The sequence below is a fragment of the Asterias rubens genome, chromosome 9 (assembly GCF_902459465.1).
Source record: "Asterias rubens chromosome 9, eAstRub1.3, whole genome shotgun sequence".
NCBI lineage: Eukaryota > Metazoa > Echinodermata > Asteroidea > Forcipulatida > Asteriidae > Asterias > Asterias rubens.
In genome coordinates, this window is record NC_047070.1 from 16,113,551 (window position 1) to 16,128,274 (window position 14,724).

Genomic DNA, 14,724 nt, shown 5'->3' on the forward strand with positions numbered 1-14,724 from the left:
TGCTTCTTTTTGGTTAGCAGAAAAGTTCTAAGCAAAATGTTCTGCTCAAGTAGCTCAATGAAATTCGGCCCTGGTACTAATTTTCTTGAAAACAATTCTGCCTTTTAAGTTTAATTAGTGGGGATTCTATTTTATAAATGTCAAAATAAAATATCAAAAATAATAGGAAAGTGTGACATCATACTTACAGTTCTGCACGAGTCAATAAACTCATCTATTGTTACAACACCATCCTTGTTCAGATCCATTTTCTGGAAGAAAAAGAGCAAGCGTTCAGAAAATACTTCATTAAAAAACAGCTGGACTATAAGATCTATTTGACCTAGCTTCCCTGGGTCGACCCCGCAGTGCTCATCACTCGGGTGATCCCCTGACAAGAGTTAAACGAACGATCACACTCGCCCTCTCGTGGTAACATTATGCACCCCGGGTCACCCCCAAGTGACCCAAGTGACCCACTCCACAAGCAGGGCACTGGGGGCTGTCCTAGGTTAGCCCCGTCAAAGCTATTCGAATGTACCGGTGCAGACCGGGGTCGATCCAGGGAAGCTAAACAAACACACCCACAGTATAACCTGCAAGGTATGTGGGACTCATAATAGTGGCTTTGAAACAACGCACATCCGTCACTCAGTGACTCTCCTCGCGCTGTAACATCAGTATAACCCGCAAGGAATGTGGGACTCGTATAAATAATAACAGTGGCTTCGATACAACGCGCATATCAGTCACTCAGTGACACTCATGGCAGGTAACATACAGTATTTCCTGTAAGGTTAGTGAGACTACGCTTTGAATTATGAGATTTAATCCTATGTATCGCAGTATTTCAGGAGACTGGACCTACAGGTGTTTCTGCCTGGACAGTATTTCTGATGTATGGCTTGGGGGGGGGGGGGGGGAGAGATCTGTATACCTGGAAGACTCTTTCAACATGTTCGCCCGGGGTGATATCCTCTGACGTAGGTTCTGAATACTTGCCCATCATGTCATATATCGATTGGATGATACTCAGCATCTCCTGTAACAATCAGTCAAGAAGAAGAGACAGGTTAATAAACTTGGTTTGTGTTGTTGTAGAGAGACTGCTAGTTTTTGTTTGGTAAATTGTCTGGTCTTCAATTAACTAAAGCCTGCCCCAAAATGAGTTTGATTGGTGATTTTAACTGAAAAATCTTATTGCATTTCAAGCTATGTCAGATGCAAAATGTCACTACAGGAGCTTACCCAAATATGCTGGGCCCAATTTCATAAAGCCTGTAAGCACAAAAACTTGCTTAGTGCAAACAAACTTTGCTTAGTGAAAACATGTGACCAGCCAATTCACCATACAGTTACAATTGCTGCGATATCGGTAATTTCTTGCTAAGCCGAGAAACTTGCCAAGCAGAATTTTCTGCTTAACAGCCTGGACTGGTACATCGGTCATTTCTTGCCTAGCCAAGATATTTGCTGAGCAGAACTTTCTGCTTAACAGCTTAAAGTCAGTGGACACTATTGGTATTTGTCAAAGACCAGTCTTCTCACTTGATGTATCTCAACATATGCATAAAATAACAAACCTGTGAAAATTTGAGCTCAAACGGTCATCGAAGTTGCGAGATAACAATGAAAGAAAAAACACCTTGTCACACGAAGTTGTGTGCTTTCACATGCTTGATTTCGAGACCTCAATTTCTAAATCTGAGGTCTCGAAATCAAATTCGTGGAAAATTACTTCTTTCTCGAAAACTACGTTACTTCAGAGGGAGCCTTTTCTCACAATGTTTTGTACTACCAACCTCTCCCCATTACTTGTGACCAAGTAAGGTTTTATGCTAATAATTGTTTTGAGTAATTACCAATAGTGTCCTCTGCCTTTAATGAAGCTGGCCCCAGTAAGTGCTCCTTGCTCTATGGTCAGTGTAAAACACCATTGACTGAGCCAAAAGGGTACCAAAAAAAGCAGATCGTTGCAGGGTATGTGGATCTCAATGAATAGCCCCCTCTGCTGGTGGAGTAACTCACTACAAGCTTTGTAAACCCACAGGTTAATTGCTTTCCGTAGACGCTACCAAAGCATGAGCCATTAATTGTGCACTTAATGTGACCCTGTCTTACGACTAAATTGACCCAAATGCAACTCCGAGTAGCTGATCGGGTTTAGAGGACTGATCATCAGAGTTACCGAATATACTTTACACGATACAATCTGCAAAACCATTAGTCTCGTTCTTAAAAACCTTTACGTCATTGTCATTCCATTATATCCGACCCTCAACTCAATTATGATGGAAAGACTTTCTCCTTCTAGAATCATGATGCACTCATTTCATGCCGTTCCAGTTTTTTTGTTTGCCGCCAATGTTTTTTTTTTTTTTTCGCTCTCCGTAAGATTGCACTGAAGGACGTTTTGATACTGTTAATAAGCGATCAATAAGGACACTATTAATAGGAGGTTTTTATAGAATAAGTAGCAGAGGAAAGTAATGCAACTGAGGGAAGTGCTGCTGATGAGTACCTCCTGCCAAGGTTCCCCTCTAAACCTGAAACCTCTTAGATGCTCAGGGACCAATTTCATGCCTTTGCTTCCTCCGAATTCTGCACTTCTGATCATCATTCTTTGCTTATACATGGCAAGTGATGAGTTTCTGTGTTAGTTGTGTAAGCGAAGAATGCTTTAGTAATGTTAAGTATGCAAGCTAACTTAAGAAAACTGCTTGATGTAAGCAGGGAATTCCCTGCTTTCTTAATTGCTGATGATTACCAGAGCCGTGAAATTAAGCCCAGATGATTAACAGATTGTATATCATTGGAAATACAAAACTACAGGTTTGAATGTGGACTATTTCTGTCTTCCTTTGGTGCCTACTTCTTAAAACAAAATTTTAAGGCTCAAGAAGCTTTTGAGAAAATCATGATGATCAGGAAAGTTCCTTGAAACCAGACGACTGTCCTACTTACTTCTCTCGTTATGTACCCATCTCCGTTGATGTCATACAAGTTGAAAGCCCAATTAAGTTTGTCATTCAATGAACCTCTTGATAGTACTGACAAACCTGTAACAAATTCCTGTATGGAGGAAAAACAAGAAAAGAAAAATGAAGCTATTGGGTATTTACAATTACTTTTTTTATCAAGTATTACTATAATTATTATCTATTTCTGGAAACGAATGAAGGATGCCTTATAAGTGAACTTAATCGCTGTAGCTAACAAGCTTGAGGAAACCTGTTAACAAGTTTTGTTTTGTTTAACAAGACACTAGGGTTAACCCCTTCTCTTCTGTGATAAGTGTTCTGGGATCATTTACATCCACTGCCAATCTTAGTACACAGGACCTTCAGCTCAACATCCCGTCCGAAAGACAAAGCAATTACACGACCAGGACTCGAAACCACACTCTCTGCTGGTATAAGAAACACCATATATTGAGTCTGGTGCTTTTAACCGCTCAGCCACAACATCCTACAGGTTTGTTTCAAACACCATCTACATATTTGTTTTTATTCTTGACAATTTCAATTCTTTTATTTAGCAGGAACAATGGAACACTAATTGCTGTCTGAATGGTTTTCCCTTCTTAGCTTTATAACTTGGGCCTAAAACAGTAGAGGGTAATGAACACAAACTGTTTTATTCAATTTTTTAAAGCCTATCCTTGAACAACTTGCTTATACACCGACTCCCTCAGTTCTTTTCTTCAAGTTCTGTATGGAAAGCTCTTCATAGAACTAAGCGTAAATCCGAATCCAAATGATAGACGCAGTGATCCTAATCGAAATTGATTCTTTGTATACAATGTTTCCCCAAAGTATAGAATCTCTACTCTCTCGGCTATTACAAGTAACTCCCTCAATAGGCTACAACATTCAAACTATAATTGGATATATATAGAGGATGGATGAACGAGTCATTTTATGAGTAAACCACAAAGTATTGATGCAAGAATAGAATCTGACAGCGGAGGACAGACCAGAGGAGTACATCCAATTTCTGGGTCTATAAAGTAATGTGAGTTGCCATCAATTCATCAATTGCAGGCCCTGCAGCAATTCACAAGTTAATAGAGACAGAAAATAATTGTTCATTTTAGCTTTGTCGGAATTGGTGCCGGGGGTGTTAGACAACCTGTGCGTTCCAAAATTGAGTTTCAGTTTCTTTATTAAAGGCAATGTTACCTTTGGTTTTTGGCAGCATTTGATTGTTTTACACCTATCTAAACGTGGATTTATACATCTTTTTTCTCTCAAGGTGGTCATGTTTTTGAGATATCGGCCACCAAAGAATAATAATAATTTGTAATTGGAATTTAAAATCTGAGAGATGTAGCTGACAGTTAACACTTCCCTGATTCGATGGTATCTTTTAACATCCCCACATTACTCCGAAGTAAAATGTTTCTCAAAATGCTTTATACTATATTGAACGCTGCTGCTGGCTTCTTTACCAAAAGTTTACATTGCCATTCATTTTGAGAGTGATAGCCAAACAAATACCTTCCCTTTAAGTATGTCAATGTGTTTCAAGGATTCTGAGGATTATTAAATATTTGAAATACTTTTTTAAAATAAAGTGCAGTATAACTGCTAGCATATAAAAATAAAATTGCAATCATGGATTTAAGCAAACCCTTCAAATCCCTTCCACTTTCATGAAAATATCCCAACTTGGTTTAGAAATACGGTCAGACTTAATTCTCTCACCTCTAAAGTAATACAAAATTAACTCATTCTGAATTTGATGTTCATAATTAATGGAGTTCCAGTTGACCCAGAAATAGTTTCAGTAGTTCCTCCGCTAAATTGAGCTAGAGAGAAGGTAGAGCGCCCGGTGCCCGCAGCTAGAAATTGTACGTGATCTGCATAAGGGAAGCTCATACTTTTAAGAAACCTCTTGCCTTGGGATGCAATCAAGAGATATATTAAAGCGCCGGCGGAGAGAGAGTAAACGACCTCACTGGGAAGAATCCTCTCAATTTGTATATCTTTCAATGATTTTTTGATTTTTTAAATATTTTTTTATAATAATAATAATATTGAGTTGAACTAAATTGAAACTGTCATCTCTACATCATGATAAAATGAGGAAGGGATCCCATTGCTTGTTGAAGTGGTTTTTAGTTTTTTGTTTTATTCATTAAGCCTTTCAAAAAGTATTTCATATACAGCCCTCTAGCATCCTGGATGGAGCCTTTCATAAGACACACCTGTGGGGCAAAAAGGTGGCCATGTTTCGATGAAACAGCATGTACTTGTTTTTATACAACTTTTCACCCTTTCTTGTCTAATGCAAGCAATAGACCATTCAAGCATTACATATAATATCAACATTTTGAAGATAGGGCCACCATCTGCATAACTTTGATGTGTAAAGAAAACAAATTGCCCACTTTTACCATGTTTGAATCTATATTATGATATTTTCAAAATTATTCTGGTGTTTTTCTTCTTCTGATTGTGAGTGCAGAAATGTTGAATTGAATTGAATACAACTTGCAAAGGACGCATTTCTGACAGAATTACTTTTTAAAGAATAGCATTTGAAACTTGGCATGGAAGATACGATAAGTCTTTAAGAGACTGTAGCCCCTAAACCATGGTTTGTCACATTTCATGGACAACACAAATTAAGTTTTTTAGAAGGATGTAGGCCAGAGTCTAGTTGGTATTTCCCGAGGGTGTCTCCATGGTTTTTCATGTAACATTGGCAACATCAATCAGATAAGTATCTAAGAGACAGTCCCAGAATCTAGTTAACATTTTCCAAGTGTAGATCCATTGCTTTTCAAATTGTATGATTTAAAAGGTTGCTTGCAGCCCTGAATCTAGCTTATGTTTTCCAAGTGTAGATCCAGGGCTACACTTAACATTGACAACATAGATAAATCTAATAGATTGTAGGTCATAAACTAGTTCATGTTTATTCAAGGGAAGAGTCATAGCAGGCCTCGAATTAACCCACAGTACCCACAGCAATAAGCCATTTGCGTGTTATATTTGAATATTGTCTGGTACAATGACGTGCTAGATCACAAGTTACCACCAAAATTTGAGTTCTTCAGACTATTGCGACAGTTGCTAGTATGTCACTTGATTCGGGCAAGCTTTTGCTTAGTTTAGTTGAGACGAAGAATGAAACTCAAGGCCTGCCATAGCAAATGACATTACATTTGCAACATCAATTAGATGAGGTTTTTTTTAATGAAATTCTATAATTTTTCAAATTGGAAATCCGGTTTCTTAACAACTTTTTATGAAGGTGATTCAATGATTTCAAAAGGCACATAAGTCACAAAAAAATCGTTGTGAAAAACCATTTTCTTAAAGTTCGAGTGGTCGATGAAACGCAAGTAACCACATGATTTACCCATAAATGGGTGTTGTACAATCCCTTTACTCATGGTTGAGAAGTGCACACAGAGCCTGAATACATTGCTCAGGGTTTCAGGATAGCTTTACTGTAATTGGATCGCCAGGATTTCATTCCCCTCAATTTTAAGAGATGTGAACTTCTTGGAGGCGTTCTTGTTTCTGCCACTTCGGTTGGTTAATCTTAAGCCATTGGATATAACGCTGATGAAACAGTGCGAGAAACATTGTGAAAAAAGGCTCCCTCTGAAGTGACATAGTTTTCGAGAAAGAAGTAATTTTCCACAAATTTGATTTCGAGACCTCAGAATTAGTTTTGGAGGTCTTGAAATCAAGCGTCTGAAAGCACACAGCTTCGTGTGACAAGGGTGTTTTTTCTTTTATAGTTATCTCGCAACTTTGACGACCAATTTTATGCATATGTTGGGATACAGCAAGTGAGAAGACTGGCCTTTGACAATTACCATTAGTGTCTTTTTTATAACAGGATACTATGCTTATAAAACTGCCTTGCCAGCTATTTTCATAGCTTGACACAATTCTATTATAATTTCATCTCACAGTCAGTAGCACTTCTTACAGAAACATTTCCCAACATGATCGGTTCTTTGACTAGTCTTGAAAGGTTATTACAGAACCAAGCGTACAGTTTCGTGTGATCCAAATCTTGTTATGAACCAGATAAACCTGGTCTCTTTCCACTCTCCTGTGATTATGAAGCCAGTTATATGTTATAACTAACTTAACAACTTACCGTCACATAAATGTTTTGCACGGTATAAGGTCTATTGTGCGGAGGTGTTCGTCAAAGAAGTAGATTTAACCCCAGTAGAGTGCCAGGCCGATTAAAGAGGCCCACATTTGGACTGAGTTATGGCAGAGCCATTTACATCTGGCCTCTTAACAAACTTTTATTGGTTAGAACACACCAACATTACCTTAAAAAGGCCTTTGTGGATAGGGTTTAAAAACATAAATAATAATAAGTGATTATAAAACACTTTTACAGGGAGATCAAAGCACTGAACAAGAGTAGAAAAATAACTATGGTGAAGTGAATAAGAAGTATTTAGGACGCTTCCTAAAAACGGTGATATATAGTGATATATGTTCCTACAAAGTGTGCGGACTGTGTCAAGAAAAGGAGTTATTTACAGGTAAAAAAAATACATGGCATTACATGTATATAAAAACACACAGGGCAATGCGAGGGTTAAGGAGGGGCGTTGAGTAGAGGGGGGATGCATATAGAGGTAGACCATGGAGGGGTCTAGAATTATTTCTTTTTACCTCAAAGGTTATCGAGCCATTGTGATCTGTGTCAAACGAATTGAAGACAAAATGAGCATAGTGGCTGGAATCTGCAGGAAAACAAAAACAAAGCGCAATCAGGAAAATTAGACTAAAAAACAAAAAAAACAACCCAATTTTAGTTTTTCTCCTAAAATTCCATCTCTCCTTCTGTTGTGTTATTTGCTGAATCAACATTTGTTATGACACGAGTGAGTAAATAAATACATTCTATATAATAATATGGTTTGGAGGCATGAGTCAAGGGTAGCTTAAACAAATAATACACCATGAAACGGCACAGGAACAAGCAGGCAATGTCTTCATATGGATGGTTTCATTTGCTGTTTATACTGCGGATATGCAAGGCCCTTCCATCATATGTTCGTGGCAAAACAACCCAACTTGAAAATCATGGTGTGTTTTTTTATGGGAGATCAATACTTAGTAAATGAGGGAGCTTTTCCTATTTCAAAATTTTACAGGCATAGGCCCTACAATGTACGAATGTGAATAGTACAGGTCTTATCTCTGCCTACTTTTACACTTTCGTCCCGTTTTTATGGCAAATGAGCTTATCTCGGAGCCTGACTCATACGAGCGGCGACGTGACAACTTGGGCCAACTGAGTGAGTGAGTGGCTTATCTCTTTACTTACTTTTCTCAAACTTTTCTTTTGAGTTGGCTGTTTTGCCATGGAAGGGGTGAGTAGTCAGTGAAGTCTACACTTGTGTTATTTTAGAGTTAGGAACAAACAAATCTAAACTCGCATCAGATACAATAACAATGTCTTCACAGTCGGAGGAACTCAAATTAGAGCCTTCATTTATGATCAAGCAAGTCATAATGTATGAAGAGAAACCGAAAGGTCTTGTTAAAAATTTAACTCACTAATGCCTTTTTCATCAACTAATACAAAGATATATCAATTTTTTGCTTTTATCTTGATTTGAAGGGAAGAGAACTCAGAGATGTGGATTTCAACCTTCCAACGTAAATCAATTAACTGAAATGAGCTGAAAGAGCCTCAGGATTTTCCAGAGTTGTTTTCATTTAATCCGAGTTAGAATTGATTTATCAAAATAGGTTTCCGCCATATGAACTTTAATAACATGACAGTCCAAAAAGAAGTACCATCATCTGAAAATGGTTTTGTTCAGAAAAAAGGGTATTTTTGTGACTTATGAAAATTTGTCTCAGGGTAAAAAACATATACAAATTTTCGAACTCCTCATGTGAAAGTATCCTGGCCCTAGAAATGTTTAGCATGAATGGAAATCTACATTATTTATGTTAGCAACTCAGAGACATCTATCACAGTCATGAGGTCATGAAAAATCAAAAAACAAACGAGACAAAGAAATTGATGGAGAAACATAAAGTAGTGACAACACAAGATGAATCATTCATGGTCAACAAGTCTTCAATACTGCATTGTACAAGGTACAAGTGCTCATGAATGTACATTGAACACTATACATGTTGATGAGTAGAACAAAAAAGTGGAATTTGAGGCATTGCATGGTGAGATATCAATGTACGCTTAATCCTTTGTATTGTTATAAGTTGCATCCCTCGGACATCATTGAGTTTGCATAGAGTCTATTCTGTGTTAGTTGAATATCGTACCTCTCACTTACTTGATAATGTTCATGTTTAGTCCATTTGTGTTTGTTTGGCCATGCTTCCACAAGCTTTGGCTTTTCTGGTTATGCCCCATTTCCAATTCTCCTCGACTCTTATTTCTTTGTTATTGTTACTTTGATTATCTGTTCGAATGGAAACTAATGTCTTGAAGCAAAATGAACAAATATTCAGTTTGCTGGAACACCTTTGCTGGGACACTTCTCTTCTACCGCAGAGAAGATTTTCGGAGTTCGGGTCACTTCTCTTCTACCGCAGAGAAGTTTTTTGGAACTCAGGAGACTTTAATAGCCCAAATCGGCTTGTATGTTTTAAAGAATCTTCAACTCCGTCACTCCATCAGTAAGTGACGATTCGGAGGCTTAAGCTGATTTAATCTCATGCAAGTTCTTCGCGCAAGAGCTTGATCCGAAATCAGCAGTAGGGTTGTGTATTGCTGAGGGATTTTGTTTTTTCAGATGCTGCAGTTGAACTGTCTATTCTTAAGATTATGGAGTGATGCAGCAGTGTATAGTAGGTGCAGAATATTCTCTCTCTGTGACTTAACTCCAGAGTTTCCCGTATGCGGGCACTCCTGCAGTCAAGTTTGCTATGAGTGTGACACTAAACATAGTTACTTCTCTTTAGCCTGGAGTATACTCGAATAAAATTCATGAGGTGATGCTGTCAGTGTTTGATTGAACATGTTACACTTTGCACACATTGTGACAGCTCCAGTTGCAGCCATGAGAGCTGAGGTGCTTCTAAATGATAGATCTTTGTTTGTGATTTCTTCATAATATTCATCAGAATTGTATTCACACACACTCAAAAGATCACAGTGGAACACTGACTGCTTAATAGTGAATAATAACTTTTTGTTTTGTCTTTTCACCGATGTGTGTTAGCATTGCATATGTAATTCATATTTAAGATCTGCTAAATAGTGTGTTCCTACTTTTAAAGCGCAAATCTAAGCTGTGCATTTCAACTGTTGAATTCTTACAACGGCGTAAGTTCCGTCAAATATTTTAACCATAAATTTCTGGGCTCCACCCAGGAATACACGTAGTCTGGTAAACGTAAACTGCTCACCAGCAAGCATGATTAACATGCTACCACACATGCATGTGATGATGGTGGGATATTTTGTGTGCCATGCCCTTTGTATGTAAACTTATTTCTGCCCCTTTCGTTTGAACTGTTGTTTGTTGTTGTTTCGTGAGCGAGTACACATTTATCAATGTCTGTTGTAATGACAGTGCTGAAATGTAGGGTGAAACTTGCCAGTTTGACTCATCATAAGTGTCCCCAGTTTCACTAATAATGGGTGGTGCAACAACGCACAAAAAAGAACCCAGTGCACTAATCTAAAAGAGAAGGGGCTCACCCACGTGTTCCTGGTTTGATTGGCTGCAAATTGCGCCACAGCACCTTGTTAACCATTACATAGTGCTATGTAAAGGAGTAGGTCTCATATTTCAAACGTAGTCCCACATACCTCAAGAGCCTTGAGCGTCACAGAGTGAGGGATAATGCGCGCTACTTTTTGTTAAAGCATTTTTACTGTTTGGGAAGTCCTGTTAGTGTCTTGTGCTTTCATTTTTGGGGGATTGTGGTATTTCCTTGTTGTTATTATTATTATTATTATTATTATTATTATTATTATTATTATTATTATTATTATTATTATTATTATTATTATTATTATTATTATTATTATTATTATTATTATTATTATTATTATTATTATTATTATTATTATTATTATTATTATTATTATTATTATTATTATTATTATTATTATTATTATTATTATTATTATTATTATTATTATTATTATTATTATTATTATTATTATTATTATTATTATTATTATTATTATTATTATTATTATTATTATTATTATTATTATTATAATCATTAATATTATTATAAGAAGCCACTATTTTGTTAGATTTTTTTATCACTAATGTGATTTGACGAGGGAAATGGTGTTATTACAAGTGTTTTGCTATATGGTATTACACAATGAGGTCCTTTGATGAATGGCTTGGTGGAGATCGTGCAGATTCAGGCACTTCATCAGGCATCGACTGAGACCTGTACACCTGTTTCATAGAACTGTCTACTTTAAAGGCACCGTGGACACCTTTGGTAATTACTCTCAATAATTGTTAGCATACAAACTTACTTGGTAATGAGCAATTGAGAGCTGTTGATGGTATAAAACATTGTGAGAAATGGCTCCCTCTGAAGTAATGTACTTTTTGAAAAAAGAAGGTAATTTCTCACTGAAATATTAAAAGAATTTAGGCCTGAAGCCTTTTATTAGGCATCTGAAAGCACACCAATCTGTGCAACAAGGGTGTTTTTTTTTTTTTTTCATTATTCTCTTGCAACTTCGATGACCAAGTGAGTCAAAACTTTCAGAGATTTGTTATTTTATGCATTATATATGTTATGACACACTAAGTGAGAATACTGGTCTTTGACAAATACCAAAAGTCCACTGTCTATAATTGTACATTTTGTTTAGCACAAGAAACAAGGCACCAGCCAAAATGATCATACGTGTATATAGCATTTGTAACTGGTTCCTTGATAGTATTGCGCTTAGTGAATATTGCCCGTTTAGCAGATCTATGAAACAGAGTCTAGGGAGTGGCAAGCAGGAAGAGGGAGGATGAGCCCTTGATGAAGCTGGCCATACATCCCCCCTTCTCCACAGATGCTACCTGGGACAGGCTCCAGAATGCAATGTATCACATCATGATGATCACATTATCAACATCGTACATACTTTTGGGTTCTTTTGATCTGCCGTAAATAGGATGTCCGGTGTCTGAAAGCAGTAAGGTAGTGGATAGATCAGGGAAAAGATATTAGAGGTCCACAAAACAAGACAATGAACATACAATGTTTGTCAACAGGTCAATGATGATTGAATGACAGTAAACAACAGTCAGAAGTAGACAGTATAAAGAAAAGTGCTTCCACCATGATGTAAAGAATCCGACTCCAATAGGCCATTTGCGAGTGAGATTTGAAAATGTCTGGTACAATGATTTGAAATTTTAATTTCTCAGACTGAACAAGATGCTATTGCTATATATGTCACTTGATTTGGGGCAAGCTTTTGTGTAGCAACCTTGATCTCAAGATGAGCGAACCCTGGTCCCATTATATGCCATTTAATCAGAACTGTGAATGAGAGCTCTACAATATCTGCGCAAAAGCTTGTATTGCCCAAAATAATTTGACACAGCAACTGTCTCTTAAGTTGAGGAACACAATTATGTGGTAACTTGTGACTAAGCAAGTCATTGCACCAGCAGGCATGATATTTGTTTCTTTGGGAAAAAAGAAGGAACATTTTAGCAAGCATAAGGGCTGACCTAAACAACACATAGTGAAGACTGTACAAGACTTTTTTAGGGCAAGAAGTCTTTGACATTTTTCCCAATGGCAAAAAAATCTACAACCAGACATAAGTATAAAGAATATCATGCCTGACCTGAAATTATTCAAATCCAACTCGCAGATGGCATATTTCATAACAATTGTTTTGAGCATCAAGGAAATTTGAGTTGACTGGTTACTATCATGCGCATTGCCTCTGTGTTAGTTCACTTCCCTCTGTTGCAAAGCAAATGAACATCAAAGTATGATTTGAAAATTTCTCTATGAGTTATGGTGGTTCTAAATAGAACCAATGATCTGAAGAAGTATGAAACTTGTCCCACTTTATAGGATTAAAGATGAATCGTCACAGTCTTCCAAGAAAACTTAAAAGATTTATTCCATTAAGTGGTGTTTGAAGGTTTGCATGGTGTGAATAATAATAAAAACTACAATAAAAGGAAACTTGCGGGGACAACCGGATATTAAATTTCTTTAGAGAGAGTGTTGACTTTGAAAAGAGCCGGTTTGGTCTTGAAATTTTAATCCAAAGACTTCCTCCAGAAGACGAGCTTAGAGAGTACAATGTCTAGTGTTCGAAAAACATCAAGACCAAACCAACCGGCTCTTTTCAGAGCCAACACTCCCTCGAAAGAGATTTAATACATGGTTGTACCCGCAAGTCTACTATCATTTATAGTTTTTCTTTTGTTAATCCATTATAGGATGGGTTGAATAAAGAAATATTAATAATAGGGTCAGCACTTTGTTGCTAAGCAACAAATAAGCAACAATAACCCATTTTACCCCAAAAAGATACTTTTCTGAAGTAAATTTCTTTTTGTTCCCTTGAATAAACAAAAAAGGCCAAAACATCTTTATATTTTGATTTCAAAGGTATTATATCGCAGGTTGGAATAAAATTCAGGCCTTGAACTTAATACTGATAAAAGACGCAATCGTCATCAAGTACGAACTAGACTCCATTTCCATAAAGCTCGTAACTGCAAGAATTTCCTGAGTATGGCGAACACATATTGCTTTGAAAGTATAACAATCAAGGAATTCTGAGATGTGGAAGGCGTGGGGGAAGTAAATCTCAAAAGCCTGCCTCATCTACTTTCTCTTTGCTTTTGCCAAATACACCTTTTTCAAGCTGTCTGCACACGACTCAAATTTCTGTTTTTGCGAGACATTTAGCGAGGAAAACTCGCCTTGCTCTTTCAGAAAATATAGTTCAAGGCCGAGGAACTTGTCTCTTGTAAGTAAAAAATAACTGGATTACCTCCTTGAGGAAAAAACTGGGAATAAATCTCTTTGAATGTTTCTTCGTTGACGAGACCCGACGGACACTCCTGTGAATAATAAGAGAGAGAGAGAAAGAGAGAGAGAGAGAGAGAGAGAAGAAAAACATGTTGAAAACAAAGCCGTGTTTATACAGTACAATATATATATTCACAAGTTTGAAAATAGTTTTAAGAAGAATACAAAAATGTGAAAATATTTAGCAAATTGCTGAGGACTACAGCTAGGTGTATGAACAACCTCCAGTGAGGGTGGCACACACATACAAACTCTTATTAAAGGGGAAGCATTAATTGCAAAGAATGGCTTTGTGGTATTTTTTCACCCTTACAAATATTCCTGACCCAATCTCATGGCTCTGTCCACGGCTGATTTTTTGCTCACGGCAAGCCGAGCCAAGAAATAGTACCCTAGTTATTCTCAACCAGCATTTTGTTCTCTATGATTCTTGGTAGGGCATTGACATTCCTATTCAACAGAGTTATATTGATCCTGCCCATTTCTCTCCAAGCAAAGTAAAAAGACAGAGTAAGAAACAAGAAGCACTTTGGTCTCCACATCATAGCGGTAACTTTGGATATTTAGCAAGTCTTCCTTCAAGCTACATTCCTGTGACGTATTACGTGGTGACCTACATCCGAGGGGTCAAACAGGACGGGTACACCTATCCTAAGGGGTGCGTTGCAGGCTCGGAGGGTACACAACATAAATATAATGCGGGAAATGTGACATTTACGATTACAAAACTCTACTC

The 14,724-nt window shown here is 37.2% G+C and overlaps 1 protein-coding gene across 6 annotated transcripts in view; it reads right to left on the minus strand.

Moving 5' to 3' along the window:
• LOC117294438 (Kv channel-interacting protein 4-like) overlaps positions 1-14,724 on the minus strand; it is a 48,125-nt gene that overhangs the window by 6,439 nt on the left and 26,962 nt on the right. For 5 of the 6 annotated variants that reach the window (XM_033776839.1, XM_033776835.1, XM_033776834.1 and 2 more), the window contains exons 3-8: positions 13,951-14,020; positions 12,067-12,108; positions 7,641-7,711; positions 2,944-3,051; positions 917-1,021; positions 189-251 (exon numbers count right to left, since the gene is read on the minus strand). In XM_033776839.1, coding sequence (XP_033632730.1) covers positions 189-251; positions 917-1,021; positions 2,944-3,051; positions 7,641-7,711; positions 12,067-12,108; positions 13,951-14,020 — 459 coding nt within the window. The remainder of the gene's footprint in view (positions 1-188; positions 252-916; positions 1,022-2,943; positions 3,052-7,640; positions 7,712-12,066; positions 12,109-13,950; positions 14,021-14,724) is intronic. The other variant, XM_033776836.1, reaches the window with a different exon arrangement.